This window comes from Rhopalosiphum padi, chromosome 4, assembly GCF_020882245.1.
Source record: "Rhopalosiphum padi isolate XX-2018 chromosome 4, ASM2088224v1, whole genome shotgun sequence".
In the NCBI taxonomy this organism is placed as follows: Eukaryota; Metazoa; Arthropoda; class Insecta; order Hemiptera; family Aphididae; genus Rhopalosiphum; species Rhopalosiphum padi.
This window is the reverse complement of record NC_083600.1, coordinates 11,441,575-11,464,152: the sequence shown is the minus strand read 5'-3', so window position 1 is coordinate 11,464,152 and position 22,578 is coordinate 11,441,575. Positions and strand designations below refer to the sequence as shown.

The 22,578-nt window shown below is 32.2% G+C and overlaps 1 protein-coding gene across 4 annotated transcripts in view; it reads right to left on the bottom strand.

The window, feature by feature from the left end:
- Nucleotides 1-11,284: 11,284 nt before the first annotated feature.
- LOC132929693 (insulin gene enhancer protein isl-1) overlaps nucleotides 11,285-22,578 on the bottom strand; it is a 58,310-nt gene continuing 47,016 nt past the window's right edge. For all 4 annotated transcript variants that reach the window (XM_060995219.1, XM_060995216.1, XM_060995217.1 and 1 more), the window contains exons 5-8: nucleotides 16,881-17,197; nucleotides 14,132-14,338; nucleotides 12,220-12,409; nucleotides 11,285-11,941 (exon numbers count right to left, since the gene is read on the bottom strand). In XM_060995219.1, the coding sequence (XP_060851202.1) occupies nucleotides 12,254-12,409; nucleotides 14,132-14,338; nucleotides 16,881-17,197 (680 nt within the window). In that variant the 3' untranslated portion in view covers nucleotides 11,285-11,941; nucleotides 12,220-12,253. The remainder of the gene's footprint in view (nucleotides 11,942-12,219; nucleotides 12,410-14,131; nucleotides 14,339-16,880; nucleotides 17,198-22,578) is intronic.

The following is a 22,578-nucleotide window of genomic DNA, read 5'->3' as shown; positions in this document are numbered from 1 at the left end:
TATAACCTACTATACAGATGTTAGAAGTGTAGAATAACCGATAACCTTATTTTAATTGTATCATGGTGAATTTATGTCCTTTTAGTTTTTTTTTATTGAATAAAAATGTATTTATAGTCTATACAGTTTTACAATGTACCTATATAATATGTAAGTTTGGTGACAGAATATATAAAGAGCATTTGTTACAACTAGCACTACCACTCAACCGGGAATTTTTTTTATATATTAGTGTTTTAAATTTATATTCTAAGAAATTAAAATGTACAATTTATTGAGGTATTATATTAACCTATTTTATTTTTTAATATTTTTATTTTATAACTAGCTATTAAAATCATAATTTATATAGGTACACAGAATATTTTTATACACCTTTCTTATAAATAATATATCATTTTTTTAAATACATTTATGATACTTTTAAAATGTATACACTATACTTAGATGAGACACTTATTATAAATAATCTGATTTATAATCAACATTTAAAAAAAAAATGTTTTTAATTAGGCATGTATCATTGTAAATAACAATAAAATGTATGATATAGCATATATAAAAAGTAAAAAAGCTACAATGTTTATTGTTTGAATTTGTACAGGTTTTAATATCAGCAGTATATAGTGTCGTTTTCTTTATCGTTGTCGGTTTGTGATAATTTAGCAAATCTATGGGAATAGGAAATTTCGGGTATGTAGTGGTTTTAATTGTTTTACATAATGGTGATAATCCAGTCAAATTTAAATTTTAAATGTTTATGCGAAATTTGGTCAAAATTACCTCGATCCAGTTAACCTCGAAAAATGTCGTGAATGACTTCCTTTTGTTTTTGTTTTAATTGGGTGTTTTGGTTCATAATTATAATTCAATTGGTGCGAGTGCCTTGGATGCTCTGTTAGTTATTTGATTAGTAATAAATACAGATATATGACGTTACAGTAACTGATAAAGATAGGAAGTCGGTTTAAGAATATTACAAATGTGAATTTAATTAAGTAACCTAATTAAAATACTTTCGAAGAGTTCAAAGGGACAACGAGTTTTTTTTATTAGAAAATATAATCATCGTACAGAGGGAATAATGTTGCGATGTCGTGATAATTTGATGTATATTTCTAGCCTTTAAGTGAGATTTTGAGTATTAGTAGTTATTGATGCAGAAGTATAAGCGAAGTTATTTGATAATAAAAAAAAAAAAATGACGTATTTATTCTTACCTGTTTATAATGCGCTTGGTCGGTATATCTGCTAAGATGATGGTACACAGATAATAATACAAAAAAAGGATTATTTTTTACTAGGTAGTTCTAACCTCTGTGTTTGTCAATGAACGATTGGATTAACGAAGCAACTGTCGTATAAACTTATAAATGTGTATAAACTATTTTTATATACATATAGGCACTAAGAAGGACGGGACAGTTTGTGTGATATCCATTAATCCAATTGAATCGTGTTACGACGAATATTATATGATGGAAATCTGATAGGATTCCGCCATTCCGCGTTATAGTAATACATATCGTTTATCGATTTGATTTATTCAAAGACATATAGAATTATATAGAAAATATTACAAGCACTGCAGAACAAACATTTTGGAATTTTCTTGACACTGAAAAGAGTGTTTCCGTTGTGAATTGTCATTAAACATTATTATTCCTCCGAGCGAGGAAAACAAAAATTGTCTAATTGTGTGATATAAGTATTTACCTATAGTCGTTTTCGTTGTTTTTTTGTTTTCCTGTGGAGGGATGTGAGGAATTAAAGTGGATTATCGTCGGAAACAGAAGTCACTCAATTAGTTAAAAATAGCCATTCGTAGATACAGATCGGAATTTCTAACACGTCGTTGCTGGTAGATATACTCATCTGCATTAACATAATATTTTAATACGTCACTATCACGAGGAATTTATTTCAAAAGTTTATATTTTGTATTTCAAAAGTTTGTTTTGTAAAAAAACATTTGGAATATATTTTTCGAACACGAGGCACTGTCGGCTTCGTTCACACCGACGCTCATTTTTAGCAGAAGTATTATTTTTAATAATAATAATATAAAAATAATTGTACATACCCGTCTCTATTTATCTTTTTATAATATTGTACATTTAAACCAGTACGACGCATTCTTATTGTAAACGATACCTATTATGTCAAACAAAAATAATTGTTCTAAATCATATTTTATTATAGTTACAGACGATACTTAAACACTTGATAATAATTAATAGATAAGTCTTGTATGCTAGTGTCCACACACATTTCTAAGCAAACGGAGTTTGTTGTCTGCTGTTTATTACTACTAACTATGGTAGGCTATACATGCACGTCAACCGTATACCTATGTATAATGCAATAAATAATAATATACCTACTGGTCCTACTGTGTGATATAATACAGGCACAGTAAAACTATTGTTAACGGTAACCTCTATAATATAATATGTAACGGTCATTGTGTAAAAGGAGAACATTAATACCTACAAGGCCAAAACTATTTTAAAGTATAGATCCTATAAAAGTATTTGTCTAGAAAAGAAGAAAAAGTTTAATTATTTTCAAGTATAATGATATTTTAAAACTATTATCATTTTATAAAATTTTTACCACAACGTGTTAAATTCTGATTTAAAGTTGTTTTATATAAAATTAAATAAAAAAAAAAAATATTTGGAAAACCTAAATACTTACTTTTTGAGATATTTCATGATAGTGTTATCTGTTGAAATAATCATAATATTCATTGTACACTTTGCAATTATTAGAGTCACGCATTAATAGATAACGTTATACTATATACGTGATAAAAAATAATATACTCTCTATTATACACGACCTATGTTCTTTATGTGTAACGTCAAACTGTCAAAGTAAATTAATAAAATGTAAACGAATATGTGTGATAAAAAAAATATATAATAATTATAAACTCTGTGTTAATTATATTTAACTAAAATAGATTTATTTTTTATTTTTATTAGGTATTGTTATTATTATTATGTTTGGGAAATGTTGTTTAAATTAACATTATTATGTAACTTATGTGTTTTGTTGACATTCGCATGCGATTACACGATAAGTATGTACAATACACGCAAGCCTGATGTATTTAGCGTCGGTAAAAAAAAAACCATTATTTTTAATATTATTGTATCAAATAATAATAATAGGTGAGGCGCAAACAAAATATTTTAAAAAACAATACTATTGTTTATCGTCAGTACCAGATAAAAAGGTTATTATATAATACAATAATACACAGTTAATATTATTGATGTTTGATAGTAAAGTATGTATCTATATAACACGTGAATTGAGCATTTTTCCAAAGACTAGTATATATACAGTACATATACCTATAATTATTGTAATGACGTAGGTATACCGCGAGGTCGTCAACGACTAAATATCCGTATTATAATATTATTATATGTTGTAGTACACGGATGCAACATTTTTATTTGAATTTTATAGTATTAATAGTGTTTTTGAACTTAAACTGTTATCTCTCTGTCAAATATTCATTTTGCGAATATAGAATTATATTAGTTTTAACACCCGAGGTTAGATTAGGCGCTGGCATTTTCATTTATAATAATATTAATTTATTTTGCAGATTGCGTATCATACTTTTATGGGTCATAAATCGTTTGTGAATAATTGCAGGTCACGGGATATATTATATTTATTTATTCATTAATAGATTATATATTATGTGTATTATGTGTATTATGTGTATGTGCCATGCGGTATGTCTATATTTACTTGCTTATGTATACTATGTGCCTATGTATTATATTGTACGAGTACACAAAGATTTATTAAACACAGTTTTTTATTTATAACAGGTTTGTGAAACACAAGCATATATATTATATACTATATGATTATATTATTTTTTTAATAATTCAAATCGAATAAATAAACTTACATTTAGTTTAACCTAGTATAACCTAAGTTCAACTCGTTTATCATATTACTATTAGTCGTACGCTATATTTTAAATAACAATCACAATATTACAGTTCTTACAAGTAGTAGTATATTTAATATTTTTAAATATATAAATATATTTATATATTTAAAAAAAATAATTTTACATTCGTCTGTTGGTCCACGGATAACTATACATTTTTTTATATAGATCGTGATTGTGCAATTTGCCTACAATTATTTCACTATATTTAAAACGGAACTCGATGCAGATACGTTTTAAATATACTGTGCGCGATTGTAGCCAAACAAGTTAAACGTCGTATAGTAGTTTAAAATTAAAAACTTGGTGAATACAAGTGTTTAAAATGCAGTCGCGTTTAAATTATATATGACCAATTGAATTTGCCGTTTATAATCACAAGTGTGACTCGCGCTTTATAAAGTATATATCCAAACTGAAAAGTGTAGCCATGTGTTTTGGATCACTGCCATTTTTGGAACCACTGTATTGCATAATAATAATATAATATATACCCAGTGCCCAAAACCACAACCTGCAGCGGTCCTTTTATCATAATTATTATTATTTTAATTAGGATATTATACGCACGGTTGACTCGGTTAAGTAACCACTATAACAATAGGAGACCATTATAATGTACAACATTACGAAATGCGAAATATTAGTATTGCACGATTTACGAGCATCTACACGCGATGACTGCTAATGACATCGACCGCGGTAGTAGTTATCATACCTCCCGCGAGGTATATATTAGCTATACGCTCAGCCAAGAAGTTGGCATAATGTCCGTGTAATATTATGACACGTCAGTAGATAAAAATACAAGTACGCGCGACTTCGAGTGTGTCCTAGAAATACTGGTTTTGAATGTACTCGTATATAGGTATAGGTTGGTAGGTAGTGTACTCGTGTGTGGTGCGCGTAAAATAATATGACAAATCCGCCCGCAGTGTCAAACGCGACGGAAAAAAATGGAAAAAATCATAAATTTCTCAGCTGCGTACAATGTATTAGTCGGTGACATGGACACTGCACTACGGTATTTTTCTTAAAAATAATCGCAGCGTACCATATTAAAATATTATTAGATATTGTGTTTAATATTTTATATAATATACTGATGCGTCGGTTGTTCGACAATTTCATATCGTCCGGAAATTCGAGCGTGTTCTTGTGACAATATCATATTTTGTGCATCACACGTAGACTACAATAATTATATTATAATTGAATATGATATGTATATAAATTGTAGAGAGAGAGAGAGAGAGAGAGTAGAGCGTGACAGTGCGTCGTATAATATTATAATGTATGAGTCCGACTGTTGGGATAGCTGCAGGACCTATTGACTATTCGACATTAACACATATTGAAATAACATATTAATTAATAGGTTATTATATATATATATATATATATGTGTGTGTGTGTGTGTGTGTGTGTGAGTGTGTGAAATTATCAGGATGTAATAATAATAATAACTGCAGTTATTAACAACATAGGTATAGTTACTAAACTTGTCTTCATAAATACGAATCGAATGTAAACATGAATATTAGATAACCCCCCCCAAAAAAACCATCAGTGATGTACGTGTTCAGGTACGAGAGTATGTTAAAGTTTTATAAATATTTAGATTTAGATCCAAACGCATCATCGACGAATTTGCCGTCACCTACTTAACTAATATATGTGTATTGTTTATGGAAGCAGTTATACGCGGGAAAACTACTTATATAAATGTTATTGTTATGTTGTAGGTACATACATTCACATCACACGCATAATACATGATTTACATTTTGGGTGCAGTGCTGCAGTAGCGTGTTTTGGTGAAATTTATGCAGATGGGTAATCAATTTTTACCAAAATAATTTTATCGTCAATAGAAATCGTGTATATATATATATTATACGAGTACGAAAAATAAGTTAAGGCGAGTGCAGTTTTAAAGGGAGCAACACGAAAAATGTAAAAAATGTGTCAAATGTTTACTAGTTTAAATTAATAATTTATATAGGTCGTAATAATATGATAATCATATTTTATCAATGGTTTCATACATCGCATACACTGCAGTCTTCGTGAACTCAGTGGACGAAGTTCATTTATAATCTCGCGTGCGTTGCGTTTTTGTTTTATTTATATATTATATTTCCGCGTAAGACCCAATTTTATATTGTAATTGTTTGCATTTTTATATTTTTCGCTATTTATAAACGTTTACAGTAATCGTGTTTAGGCAACAAAAATCGACATTCCTACGTGAATTATTAACGAAATCGTATACCTATATATTATAATAATTATAAACGTCATGAAAATATATCTTTTAAAATTTGCTCGTAATTATTGTATGCATGCAGTGCATTTAATAACAATTTCATGTCAGCAAATATTTAGGTACGATGGACACCGCGATATATCGTATGTTATCATTCTACTACCAATAGCTGCCTATATGCATACGTCTGACGAACGGAATAATATGCGTCAAAATATCAAATTTTGGCTAAATTTATTGATAGGTACATAGATTAATATTATGTAATTATATAGAGTATAGACATGCAGGCTGCAACTATAGTGTCTATACTTACTTTCATAGGCGAAATCGGGGAGTGGGCTTGAGGGGACTAAGCCCCCCCCAGAAGAATTTTAAAGTATAAGTCTTAGCATTATATATAGGTGTAATGAGCACCCCTTAATTTCATCAAATTTCCGCTTATGTATAACACTATACCTCTGTAATCGAGTTTCCTCTCCTGTAGGAATCATTAGTGTCCAGCCACGTCCCGTCCATACAATAATCCTATTGTAAACTATCTCAAGACAAATATTTGTTTTCGGCTATTTTATGGTTAAAAATAATTATTAATAATAATTTTTGTTAGAGTCACTATCGAGACGGCCATGGAAATTAGACCAAACACTACTGAACAGTGCCGGATTAATTATTTATTGGTCTGTATAAGCAATGAAAATATCGGACTGGCATTGCAAATTATTTCCAAATACATCTTTAAATTTACCAATCAGCAATAATTTAAATAACCAGTTTTACTTAAACGAATTTCAATAATTAAAATAATAATCATTTTATTATTTAGTAAAGTAGGTACTAACTAAATGTTGATGTATAATAAGAAAATTTAGTTAATAATTAAAAATAATTTTTTCACTTAAAATATGAAATCTTCTTTATGATGTGTTCTGGTAAATTCATTCAGCATATCTTTGAAATCTATCTAGCCTATAGAAAACATGATGTACACCGAAATGTAATATTTAATAATTGTTTAACTTACAGATACCTAACATGCCTGTACATATAAAATAACGCAATACTTAAGAATTCGCAAGATTTGATAAATAAGAATAATATGCTGTATAACCGTATAGATATCTCAAGTCTCATCCCTTATACAAATCAATGAACCAAATATTTAAGGAAACATTTTAGTTTATTATTAATTCGTCAAAATATCAGCATGATCAATTTCTTGCTCATTTTGTAAGATATAGTTTGACTTTTCAGTTCGGTATGTTCGAGAGGGAGATTCGCGGCTATCATTTTATCATAGATACAATATTATTATTGTATATTTTCTGTTTCATACTTACCAATAGTATACATACTGTATTTTGTATTTTTACATTGTAGTGATCACCACAAAATAAACTCTGGATAAAAATTAAAAACTTCCATAGATACATTTTATTTTGTGTAGCTATCATTTATTACCTTTCCGAGGGCGTTCATATTATTATAAATAATAATAATAATAATGATAAAAAAAAATAGAAATACTTATTTGCGTGTTAATATGTAATTGTTTTCGACGAACGTATTCGTTTCCGGATACAACGGAACTCGGTCAAAAAGCATAATATAGCCCACAACCCCGTGTAGCGCGTGTATACTGTATATTATATATAAAATATAAGTGTATACTCGCACATTTACAAATACTCGGTAAGGCGGTCGCTTATCGATCCGGAGGAAGTGTTGTGGATGTCGGTCGCGGGTGTGTCGTGTGGTGTGTGCGGGGTGCAGTACTACGCGGAACTACGCCTAAACCACCTATACTAAACGACTTGACGCGCGCGAAACTTTTGACTTGCGGTTTCGACGCCTTTATATAAATATATACAAACATACACAAACTATGAGTTAGTGTAGTACCGGTACACATAGCGTTTACTGCAGTACAACTCGATAAACATCATAGCGTTTAAACTTTTGATACACAATATAATATTACACCTTACACGCATTATAAATTGTGTTCAAAAAGAACGTTTTACTGAACAGGAACACAACATTAACTTTCTCAATAGTTTTTCTCTTTTACAGTTTGTTTTGAACAAATTTCAAGTATCAATTGTATTTTACCTAGGTAAAATTACTGCATCACTTTGGATAATGCCACCACGCAATAAAATATATCCGACTTGGTTTGACAAAATATGACGCATTCGTAGATGAAATATTATGTCGTAGTGCTCTATAGCGTGTAGTTGCAGTATACAGCTTTCTGGACTGCATTCTGCTGCAGTACCTACGCGTAATATATTATATAACGTACATCTGGTTATGTGCAAGGGCATACACAATACATTATATTATATATTGAACACGCACATATGTATTAAGTTGTGTAGCACTGCGTATGTGTCTGTGTGTGTGTGTATTATATGTGTAGGTAGGTATATAGTCGGTACTATCGTGGGGCGCGAGTGAACGAGGGAAAACCCAAGCGATGTCTATCAATCATATAATATACCGGGCGGCGTCCCCAGTCGGAGGGCAAGGAGCGGAGTGGTCGTGGGCGGACGCGGTGGGGTGGAGTTTTTCCGAGTACGCCCTCGGAAAATACATTTTTCATGACCCTTTTAGGGGGTAATCGGGCGCGGTACCACACCACACCGCACGCACACTGTATAACTGTATACATATACACACACGTATATCACGTGCGTATTATATATATATACACTCACACAAACGCGTATATTATTCGTTCGCATTTGGACCCTCTATATTACCACGGTGTAATATATTTATATATATATATATATATATATATATACGTACACACCGCGTTCGGCGAAATCAAGACCCATAACCGCTATACACGCTACAGCAGAAGCATCAGCAGCAGCAGTAGCAGGAGAGGGCGTCGGCGTTTTTAAAACTTTTCTTGCCCACCGTAGGTATACATATTATATATTGTACATGGACTGCCGCACAGCAATGGTGCTCTCTTGCCGACACTTTCCTCGTACACGTTTTACGACGCACTATATAGGTACTCTATTCGGGTCGTTTATTTCTTCAAGGTATATATACACATAAAGTAATATACAACTATATATACGCTGCTCTGTAGTATTCACCGCTTCACACACCCTCGTAGATGTCCGGAATGTGCGCCGTACACGTCCCGCCGCGCCCAACCGGGAGGAACGACCGAGTGAGAAATTATTATTATTATACGAGTATGTATACGATATTGTCGGGTGGAAAACGATAGAGTCTAAAAAAATATAGTCGGGATCATTGGCGGCCACAGTCCCAATTTTTATTTCCTTATAATCTGCTATATAGCAGGTATATACTTACCTAAAACTAAAAGAATTTATGTTCACACACGGTTCAATTAGGGTTGTGTAAAAGCATAGCTCGTATACGGTCATTATTCTCTGCAATGCGATGTAGCGAAAATTTCCACGGATGATTACAATGTTACGAGCGATCGCTTTTTCACTCCGAACGATTTTAGTTTTCATTTAAGAAACATATAAAAAAGCACTAAAAAAGACAATAATTATGTGTAAATCGTGTATTATTATTTATTTCCGCTAATGTTGTTATGTTCACATCGACAACAGTGGATGTGGCAATGATAGGGAAGCCGCATTTTATTTTAACTTCACTATAATAACAGAGCACGATTACGACGATTAATGCATGTCAATAAGTGTGACTGATGAGTGTATAGTGAATTGATGTGCGAAGTAGTGCCTATAGACAAGTAGTTATACGTGTTTTTAATTTTCAGTATTTTCAAAAAACGTGAAGTTGAAATATACATAGATAATACAAAAAAGTAAATAAAATAAAAATTAGTACACTTATTCAAACTTAAAATGTTTAGAAATGCGTGTAAGCCAAATTAATAAAAACCCACTCGTGATTCAAGATGGGTAACTTAAATGAACTGGAACGTTTTCGGGCTACGAGATTAATCTGATCTTTTTTTTGGACACATTCAGTGCATTTAATAATGGCTATTTCAGGATGCAACTCCAAAAACCTCCTAGTTATGATTAGACAGACAATATTCGTTTCAGTTTGCCACTATATTTCGACTTCAGAGCGTTTAGTTTGCATTTAGTCACGTCATATCCGTTTATTTAATATCTACGAATATATACACATAACTTTAGAAACAATCCACAAAAACACATATATGACAATCTCGGGTCAATTGGAACGCAACACGGGTTCAGCATGTCCTACTCATTTCATCTAACTACAAACAAACTGTTTACCTGTCCGCCGAATAATATTACGACCCGTGTGCCTACAATATTACAGTGAAGTATTGTATGTGTGTGCGTGGACGCGCACCGCTGGTTTGACGTAGGTACATTTTGTTTATTACTAGGTTAGGTTACTAGCAAGAAAATATTTTTACACCTGCAGCAAAACGATGAACCAGACTTCTATAACGACATTCGCCATATGTTTGTATTGAAAATAAATAGTTTCATTGAATTACTCGGCGTCTTGGCGGGTGTGTGATTTATGATAATTTATTGAAAATCAAAATGTTATATAACAATATTTAAAGGTCAATCGTGGACAATTATAATAAATATCGTAATATAATATATTATGTATACCTATAAGGTATAACAACAAATCATAAACGCGCACATCGCGGAATAACTATAATAACATTATTACAGTTTTTTGATATACGATATTATAATGTACGTTGTACCTATACATATATAATATATCAAACACTGGTAATTATTATTATTATATCTATACAAGTGTAAATTAATTTGTCCATAAACATAAACAATTACGCGATTATTATATTTTATTAATGTAGTATATATTGTACATAGAATAATATGCAATATGCTGCAGTTACCGGGCGAGTCAACAGTTTTCGCAAGTTTCGTGAGTTACCTATGTGGTAGTAATAATAGTAATGTATATATCAGTGGGAAAAATAATAACGCAATGCATTTATGTCTAATACATGAATACTGATCGCCACCAAAGGAAAATAATTCATGTTCATAATATGTTTTTAATCGGTTTAAGTATAAACAAATTAGCCAATCACACTAACAAGATTAGTGACATTAAAAAAAAAAAAAAATGAACAAAAACAAAAAAAACAAATAAACATTTTGATTAATAAAAATCTAATGAATTTCTTTCATTATAATATTATATTTACATGAAACGTACAACAAATATTACACACAATAATGAAACACGCGGCGGCGACAATACAGCCTCCCGCAACGACCGCTGCTGATTTCCGGAGATTTTTCGGCTGCTCGTCGTTTTCTTAGATTATTTGGTTTATAAAGATATATAATACATATAATATATATATATATATAAAATAAATATATTATATATATAAATACATAAACTCCATTCTTATATATTCATAATATTATATAAATTATTTTTACAATATTATAATTATCATTATTATTATTATTGTTTATTAATCATTAACATTATTATTATAATTATTATAATGGCGATGGATTCACCACGATTTTTTAAAAAAACGTAGTTATTGGGGAGCGGGATAGGTAAACATGACGAGAGGACGAAGAAAATACGTATAACAAATATAGAAGGAAACAAATTAAAGATAATATATAATAGGTATGCCAAGAAAAGTAGTAACGGGTAATCATGCGGATCTGGAACACAAAATGTAACGAGACAATATTAGTAAAACAATAGTTATGCGCATAATATAAATATATAATAAGAGTGTGCAATCTTATGGGTACGGCGTGAGGGCAAGGGACACCAATGTTACAAGGGAAAAAGTGCAACTTTAAATAGATAATTTTTAAGGATAACTCGTAAGTTGAAATATCTTACTGCAGATGTAATAGCTACTAAAAAGGTGTGATGTTTAAGGATTAAAAATATAACATAGTTATTATAATGTTAAGTTATATATTGTACTCACCCGTGATAGTGACGAAGACGTGTCGGCGGTGGCATTAGGGACTCGACGTGTCATTGTGAAGGCTGTCGTCGCTCTCTAGGTACGTAACGAACGAGTCAGTTGAATCCGGATGCATCATATCCACGGGACCTGGGTCTATGTCCAACCTGGTCATAGGTGGTGGAGGTCCATGAATGTCGTAACCGTGCATCTGCGAACACAACCGCGGTAATGGTTAAGTAAAACTAATGCTGCAGGTAGAAAATATAGTATAATAAACTTATGTAATATATTAATAATATTTCAATCATACAAATATTTATAGGCGTGAAACTAGTAGAATAATATAAAACACGTTTATTCGCCGTACTTATTTTATAATATTGTTTTTATATTTGTTGTGATTTCGTCATAGACGGATGCCTGCGGAACGCACGTGCTAATCGTGCTATTGAGAAAATTCGAACATGTATCATATTATTATAGTATGCATAATACATAATAAATTATCACATGTGTAAATTATACTAAAATATTTTAATACAGCTGCGTGGATGAACGCGTTGTTTCAAAAACCAAAAAAAAAAATTAAAATAATTATCGATAAGAAATGCACGAATTACATTCGGTCGAGTAAAATATATACGTCGTACTACTCCTGTATACGCATATATATATATATATATATATATATATATATATATATATATACTATACCTGTAGATATTTAGGTGCGTATTATACACATTATTATTTATTATGCGTATGCGATAGGAAAAAAATACACACACACACATATATATATATATATATATATAATATTATACGACGGGACAAGGTTGTCTGTTCGCGCACACATACATACGCAAACACATCAACAACACACGAGTTATATATATGGATGGCGGCGGTGACCGGCTCGGACCACTCACTATATTTTATTATTACGTATATTATATAGGTACAACTACACCGGTGCTGCGGACACATCACGTGCGGTAATTACACATTCAGGGGCAATGTAATCCCGCACTAAGTCGACAGCACAGTCATGTGTACCTACACACACTGTTGCTGTTACTTTCCAATAATATCACCGGGATTATCCTTGTCAAGACATCACGCATAGCCGTGTTACTATACCTATACAATATACAGCGTACGCGTGTGTGTATAGGTACCCATACGGGGCAGTAATGATGGTAAAATTAAAAAAAAAACACACGATTCCTCGACAGCGGCTGGTTTCGGCCGAAATAAAACCTTCGACTGGTGACCTCATAAAATAATAATGTTAATATTTTTAAAGCACGCCTGCTACGCACGGCGGATGCACTGTAGCAGCACCAGCAGCTATACCGTCAAATAGTACTACAACGTTCGTCTTGATTGTTGGCCATAAATAAATTTATAAATAGTGATAATTAGTGGCCTATATATACCTATTATAATATTCAACATTAAGTATAGTGGAAAAATTTACTTTGTGATGGTGCACCCTATGAAATCGACAATTTGATCTATACTGTCTATATTATGCCTGTATATAATATATTAATATCCTATGGCGAGTGGTGAAAATACAACCTATACAGAGTATGCTTGTTCTGCTTATATTGATTTGTAGAATATAATATTATAAATTTTTTATGAATAAAATCAAGAATATTACATTTTTAAGCTTTTTCTAAAAATATTAATTTTATAAAATCTGAAAATGTTATTGAAAACAAAGGTCATGTCTTATACACCTTATTACCAATAATCTACATTTACAGTATTGTTGGTTTTTATCAAATCATGTTTTGAAAAAATTATTTAGAAAATAGTAATATAAAAATGTATAAATAAATAAAAACAACTTTTTTACGTGTGACGTGAAAATAATTTATCGTCTGGATATAAACTGTAAATTATTTGATATAATTTTTACCTGATTGACAAGCTGCTGGAAATGCGGTTGGCTTGTGTCCACCCGGTCGAGGTCCGAGTGTAACGCAAACTCAGACAGCGCCTTCCACGGTGGCTGGAAGCTTTGCACATCGATCTGGTTCATGCCCAGCGGACTGTCGTGCCGCACCGGGCTTGACGCCACCATTGGTATACCCTGCATGCTACCATAGCCCATTTTTCTACCGTCCTGAAACAACACGTTTCAATTTCGATGTGTTAATAATGATCGGCAATAGAGTCTGTGATACGCAGACGTATATGTATAATAATATAAGTTTACGACTAGGTGCATGGTTAATACCTGTCCTAAGATCTACACTTTTTTAATTTATTATTTTAATTTTTATAAATTATGAATAATAATATGTGACTAACGTAAATTCAATGTATGTTTATATATATATATATGTCTATACAGAAGAAGAGTTATATTAGATTTTAAGATAAAATATGCAATACCTATATGGCTGTAAGTATAGTTATTGTTCTAACGTCCATGCAGCAATAATTATCGTATGAAAGTGAAAGATAAGTTTTTCGACCACAACAAAGATTTTGCAGTCAACAAAATTCGGTTGAGTTGAAAAATATTGAAAAAAAATCTTATGTATATAAGTGTGTGTGTGTGTGTATTTTGGCTTTCTTGCATGTATTTACGTTTATTTAGGAGTCCGAAGGCGGTGTCGTCTACGTTTTTTGAACCATAGGCAAGAAATGGAAAGGGGGAGAGAAAAAAGTTATAATAACATGACAGCCGAGCGGCAATGATTGAAGAGAAAAAAACCACCGCCCAAGTCGTTGGCAGTCCGTCAACAAACCGCCTATCCAAAATTGACGGTTCAAAAAATAATACTCGGTTCGACTTTACCGAGAGCGCACGCGCTTGTGTGTAGGTATTTTAAGAAAGACCCGTCAAACGTCGATTTGAAGTATGCATAGATTTAATAAATGCGCGTGTTATATAAAAACACCCATTTGAATAATTCAACATTATTATTTTTAACGAAGGCCTTACAAAAACGAATAGGTTAATGTTTCTATGACTAAATAATATTATAATATAAAGTCATACGAGGAAATACAAATACACTAAATATATTATATACACAGTGAGCATTGCTTTAAGATTTATCCGGCTGTATATAGATTTATCGATTAAATTATAAAAAAAAAAAATAAAAAATCGATAATAGTGATATACAAGCTTACACGCCGAATACAATATAGTGATGTACGCGTCCACGTCAGAAATTCGATTTTATTATGTATTATTCAGCTATATATACCCGTCAGATCATATATTATATAATTATATATGTACACGATTGGAAAATGCATTCGGCGTTATACAGTTATAAAAACGCGTGTGTCATTGTGTATGGTATGTAGCGTACTATGTAGGCGCTTTTCTGTCGCCCTATTGTTCATATACGAATTGTGTATGAAATCGTTTCAAGCCATTGGTGGTCGTTCCGTGTGGACTATAACAGTATAACGTACGCCACAGCCGCCGCTTATATAAGTACAATGGGTCGTATTTTCAACGTAGATAAAATATTATAATGTATGAACGTGTAAATATATATATATATATATATATATATATACACTAACATTGATTATTGAATATATTATAATAGGTCTACGTGTTAGTGTCTAATGGTCTCGCGCGTTCTATAATATCCGTATTTAATTAACCCTGTCGCGTTCTCGTCTGCGGTGTAGGTACACAGAACCACTTCTATCCAGACCGTCGTATTATTATAATAATGTACTGCAACTGCAGTGTCGGGCTCCGAAGAAGGAACGAACGGGGAGGTATATTATCGTTTGCGTCGTGGAGATAACGGAAAAAAAAGAAATAATATTATGTAAAAACAACAACACACGAGTGCGGACCAAAGGCGGCGGCGGCGTCACCGTCCATGGGAAATACCGTCACGTCGAGCATGGAAACACGCATTTATCTATCGACTTCGGCGATATCTTCCGCGGCGGCTGATGCGGCTGCGGTGGCGGCGCCAAACGGGCGACACGATGGCGACATTGTAATCGGAAGGCAGCCGTCACGGAACACGCACATAACCGGTTATAAGCCCGCTAAATGGAAACTCGAGAATACATATATATATATTATATGTGTGTATACTGTATATGTGTGAGTGTATACGTATTATATATATTATTTTTTTATTTAACACACACACGCGTTTGTTTGTTCACAATAGTCTTAAAATTTTAATAAACCCTTAAATACGGTCACCGATTGTGTCCGTCCATTCGAAGTTTAATCCGTTCAAAAATAGAAAGCTTATAATACTGCTCGTATTATAAATGTATAAAATATATTGTCAAACGACCACTCGGGTGTTTTTACGCATTCAGCTCTGTTCACCGCATAATATATTATAATATATATATATAGGTACATCGAATACGTATTTACGTCGTCGAGGGGGCGATTGTTGAAAAAAATATTATTATACGGGCGAAAATGCGATTAATGCCACGCTATTTATTTTTCATACAATAAAAACACACATTGAATAATTTTTCCGATCATATACGTTTTATTCGCACCTTATTATTAGTTCTTTTTGAATAATAATTATATTATGTTAGTGATACAAAATTATCATCGTTATGTACATTATTATCATATTATCAAACGCTGCAGCAGAGAACGGTGTAGTATCAGTCAAGAAATATACGTAAAATTGTATACGTACTTTGTCTTGTTGTATTTGCTGTTTGAGTGCAATGGCGCGTTTCTTGTCTTTGCACCGTTTATTTTGGAACCACACACGTATGACCCGCGGGCTAAGTCCGGTCATCTCGACTAGTTGCTCCTTCATGAGGGCGTCCGGCCGCGGGTTAGCTGAGTAGCACGTTCGCAACGTGTGCAGCTGCTTCTCGTTGAGCACCGTCCGGACGCGGGTCGGTTTGCCGTCAGACGAGCCTTTGCCCGCCGATCCCAGCCGGCTGTTACCCGGACCATCCGATCCGGTGCGGCCCGAACACTTGTTCGAACCCGATTCTGACGAGTCTGAAACCAATAAATGGCCGTTATAAATACTTATAATTGAGTTTACAATACATGGCGGTGTATATTTATTTAATTATTCAATTAATTTAAAGGAGCGTTCCCGATGCGATACGGTAAATGGTAATGCTATTGTAATATTTAAATTATATACTATGTAATTACGGTTAATTTTTTTTTTATATTAGACTTTTCACTACTTTTGACATAGGTTGTATGATGCGAATAATTGTTGCAGATCAAAATCAAATACTATATGCATAATAATATAATATACTTAATGATAATGATTACATAATTAAAGTATATTATATACGGTGCAGATAGCAAAATACTGTTAATGGATGGTTTTTTGCAGCCGGCGTTTTATATTATTATATATATACATTATACACGACGATGGGTGCCGAGATTTCGGTTAGTGGGATTTTCGGGAGTGAATAAAAATCCTGCAGGGTGCTGCTGAAGAGTAAACACAGCTCGGGGAAGACCACACAAGTGGTCCAGTTCCCATGGCCCCTTGCTTTCAATGCTTATATGTATATGTGTGTGTGTCCTTCCCGCTCCTTATATATGATAACCCTATCCGTTCCCCGTCATCGTCGTTGTCGTCGTTATCGTTGTAGAGCGTATTCAGGACTCTGGTGGTGGAAAAAAATCGCCCACAACAGCTGCGAAAATAATATTCGTTTTGGATTTCCACCGCTGTCGAATAATACACCACTCCACTGCAGTTGTACTTGTACAGTTGTACACTCACTATATATATATATATATATATATATAGGTGTATATCGTTTGCAGTATACGTCATATTATGTCGCAACACGCGTACGACTATACAACAACTGCGTGAACTGTCGACGAAGAGGGAATATAACGGTACGTGTGTATATAATATTATGCGGCGTTAGCATATACGCAAATAAAAAAAAAAAACTATTTGTTCGATGAAATTTGAATAGAAGGGTTTTGATTTTAATATTTATCACTCTGCAAAATTCAATTGTAATCTGAAACGGTCATTGCACCGAAATACTTGATGTGTTATTGTTTCTCATAATAATTAGGACAATTGAAAACTAGTGTCAAAATTAATTTAACATGCACAAAAAATTTATAATATGCAAAACAAAACTAAAGATGATTTTACAAAAACCAAAAAAAAATTCATTGTAGTTAGGTTATGAATGTTTCATTACAATACTACAACTTAAAATTACAAATTGTTATTACTACTTATTATAAAAACATATTTAATTATTGTTTAATGTTTATAAATTAGATAAATTATTTATACATGTAGAAATAAAATAAATATTTAATATTACATAGGTATCCATACTAATTATATTTAAGTATAAAATCGTAAAAATATGAACAAATGTTGTATACCTATTTAAATTTGTTAAGTCATGATAATGATATTGAATATATATATATATATATATATATATATGTGTTATATAAGTTATAATATAAATTATATATTATAAACAATAATATGCTTTTTGGTTCTATATCTTAATATATTCTGTATTTCCCACGTACTTTTCAACAAAAACTGAGTACATAAGAGTTTTTAAAAGCTTCACTTGCTTGTTTGTTCACGCGTATCCTTATGATGTCAAAGATAAAAAGAATCCAAAGGATTAGCCTGCAGGGAAAAAATGTAGGTACACACACACACGTGAATATGCGTATATGAATATATTTATAAAGGTTTACCTGTAACCATGTATATATGTATACGTACACAATACACCTGTTGCAAAAGGGTTTTATTCTTTAAGAGACTGATGCGATCTGTGGGAATTTTTGTTTTTTAAACCTTTAAATATAGGTATGCGGGTATGCGGCTCAATGTTTTATACATAATTTTTTTTTGCACGTCAAGTAAAATAAATATTTTACACATAACCCCTTCATCCTGTATTTTATCTTAGTATTTTATGGCTTATTTATATACTTATTTGAAGACGAAACGACACGACGGCAAAGCTGCAGCGTCTAGACAATCTCGAGGGACTTAAATTTTTACCCGCGTTTTAGAACTTTCTCTATAAAAACACGTACATATTATTATATCTGTGGATAATTTTCCCGCGTTTTCTTATGCATTACGCATAAGTTACTTATACGGCTATGTATTATATATACATACGATTTTTCAATATTCGATGTTTACTCTTAAACGTAATATTTGTTCGGTGCGGTATAAGATAAAAACAGTGCGGGCCCACCGCTACCTGAAGAACAGGCAGGTGTATTTGTGGCGTAACTCAAATAATAATATGTACCTATATATTATATACGTATATACGACATACATTTACACTACTGACGAAAAACCGATTGTCTCGATGATGCACGAGTGCGTGTGCACTAACGCGACCTCGATATTAACGTAAATCGTTTATAATATAGGTATATATACACTAGGTGTATATACTCTTATACTATATGCACATGAGTGTGCGTTTTTTAAATATATTAGTAATTATTTAAATTTAATTAGTATTATGTAGGTATGCATGGGCGTCTATACAAGCATCTTCGGGATTATATTTTTTCAAATCAGACAAATCAATAGATAATAAATATTTATGATGTAGATTATTTATACGACTAATTATTAGTGATTACTGATTAAAGTAATATTAAATTATATTGTAAAATTTGCACCATAAGGACACAATGAAATAATTATTGTCCATTCTCACTATATCGTGCACCGAAAAAATGTAAAATAGAAATTCACCGTCTGCGTGCAGGAGTCGATGACCGAACGCGATATTATTATTATTATATTATATTATATAGTATAGTCAATGTAATACAATATTACGATGACGAGGAAGATATAATACGATATAGCCAGCGTTGGTAGCACGTGATACGGCGGGGATGATTGAAACGTCAACCGACCGCGCCCTGTAGTATACATATATGTAATATTATAAATATTACATGTATTGTCGTCAGCGCAAACTGAAAATTATCGCGTTTTAACCACATTATAAGCCACGCGCGTGCCTTAGTGCGTCGGAGACGTCAATTTTTTGTATCACATCCCTAGAGACAGCGTCGGTGGAGGTTCATACCTTCCCCTCGCTGTTATGTGCGAGAGCGAAAAAAATTCTTCCCCGGGGACCAAGCCGAGTAATATATTATTATTATACGTGTATCTATATAATACGGTTGCGGTACGTTTTTCAATTTCTTCCATGGGTCAGAGTGCGGTTTTCAAGCGTGTGAGGACGTGGTGGCGGGGTAGGACATAACGGGGGGAAAAAAAGGCAAATTGAGGGTTGTATCGAGTGTGCGCGGTGTGCCGGGTCCGGAACCGTTTGTGTTCGAAAACCGACGTTCCGCAACCGTTGGCATCGGCAGACACGTGACGATTTTATTATTGTTATTATTGCCTTGCGTGCGTTCGCCCTCCACGTCGTCACCGCCGTCGCCGCACATCGTTCGATTCTATACGCCATTACTACATACGTGCATATAATAATGATATGGTATGAAAACGACGAACGTGTTTGGGTCTTAAATATTATGACAAAGTAAAGAAAAAAAAAAAATAACTTAACTAAAAAAAAATAACCAACGTCAAAATTATCCCATTCGTCTATACCTGCAGCTCTCAGATAAAGTTTTGGAATGAAATCAAGTGCGCCATGGTATAATTTTATACCTGCAGCCTCAAAAAAACAACAATTAAACGTGGAAGAGAAACAAAAAAGTTTCAGAATGTAGTGGAGCAAAATCAATAGTGGCGCTGGCTGTTTTCGCCCCCCCCCCTTACACATTTAGTTTCTCTCGTAAACAACTCGGTAATTAACATTATTCTAATGGCTCCGCCGCCGTTAATGGGCCGGACTTTAATGAGCACACCAGCAAAAGGGGCCTAATATTCTTTCTCGTTAACTCTGATGCTCGCCTCTCGGCTTTGAATACATCTATATTGTATATAGTGGTATATTATTATTATTATTATGTATTTTATGTATATTGTATATAATATATATTTACAACGTTTCGTGTACTTAAAGTCGCCCACCTCCGAGCTTATAAGAAAAATAATTAACTAGCAAGATTTATTACGATGGCCACAAGAATAGCTTGAACTATATAATAAACCACAATCAAAATGCTTAAAATAAGTAATGTAGAGTGTTATTACAATATTATTACATACTTTCGGTGTTTATACATAAGAAATCAGAACTCAATTTTGTTTTAAATATAATACGTGTACGGCTTGGTTTTTTTTCGGAAAGGTTAATCAATAACAAATGAGGATTACCGAATTTACAATAAATAATTATTTATTATTATTAATAATGTATAGAGGTACATATTTATAAGTACATTATACGTCTTATAATATGTTAACGTCATATTTGACGTTTTTTATTTAACCGTACGTTGTCACTTTTTTACGGTGAACGTATATATACTCGTAGTATATATTATAAGCAGATTATCATATCAAATTGCATTGAGTGTCATGAAAGATTAAATAAACATGCAAGCACACTCGAATCTAACTCAGTTTCATTGCTTTTGCTTATTAATATATGCACATATACAGGATGGTTTGTCATTCGTCGTGCCATAAAAACAGAGGGAACTCAGTGAAACGGAAAACACCACGGACTGTACTGTATATATTATATATTATAACATGCACCTATATAATATTATCACAATATTGTTGTCGAAGGTTTACACTTCAAGGTCATTTATATCAGATAAACAGTATTTATACATGTAAAAATATCGGTATGTTCTGAGAAATTGTAATGATTATAAGAATCTAAGCACTTCATCGTGTATGTTTGAGGATAATATTGCGGTAACAGTGTTACGTAAATAATAAAGTATACCTAAATATTAACGTATATTAAAAATTATTGGTTGCGGAATATTATAATTTATTAGTCTTAAAAAGCCTCAATATAAATATATAAATGTGTGTGAATAGTGTATAGGTATAATATATTCATATGAAATATCTCAGTTTTATTATTATTATGTAGGTAGAATTTATTTTTTCAGCGAAAGAAATTAAATGACAATACTCTAAAAGAATATTATTATCTATTAGATTTAAAATGTTGTGTATATCTAGGTATATAAATACAAAAAGATTCATATGAAAATTATTCAAATAATTCGAATACTATTGAAACATTATAAATACTACTGTGATGGATCTGATTAATAAATTGATCGATTATTGACGCGCCACGCCGTGGTAATAAAGATGCAGTAGCGTGTTGTATACATTTGAACATTATTATAATATAATAATAATATTATATACAGAAGACACGCTAAACGCGTCGTCCCAAAAATGATTTTAACATTTTTATTTT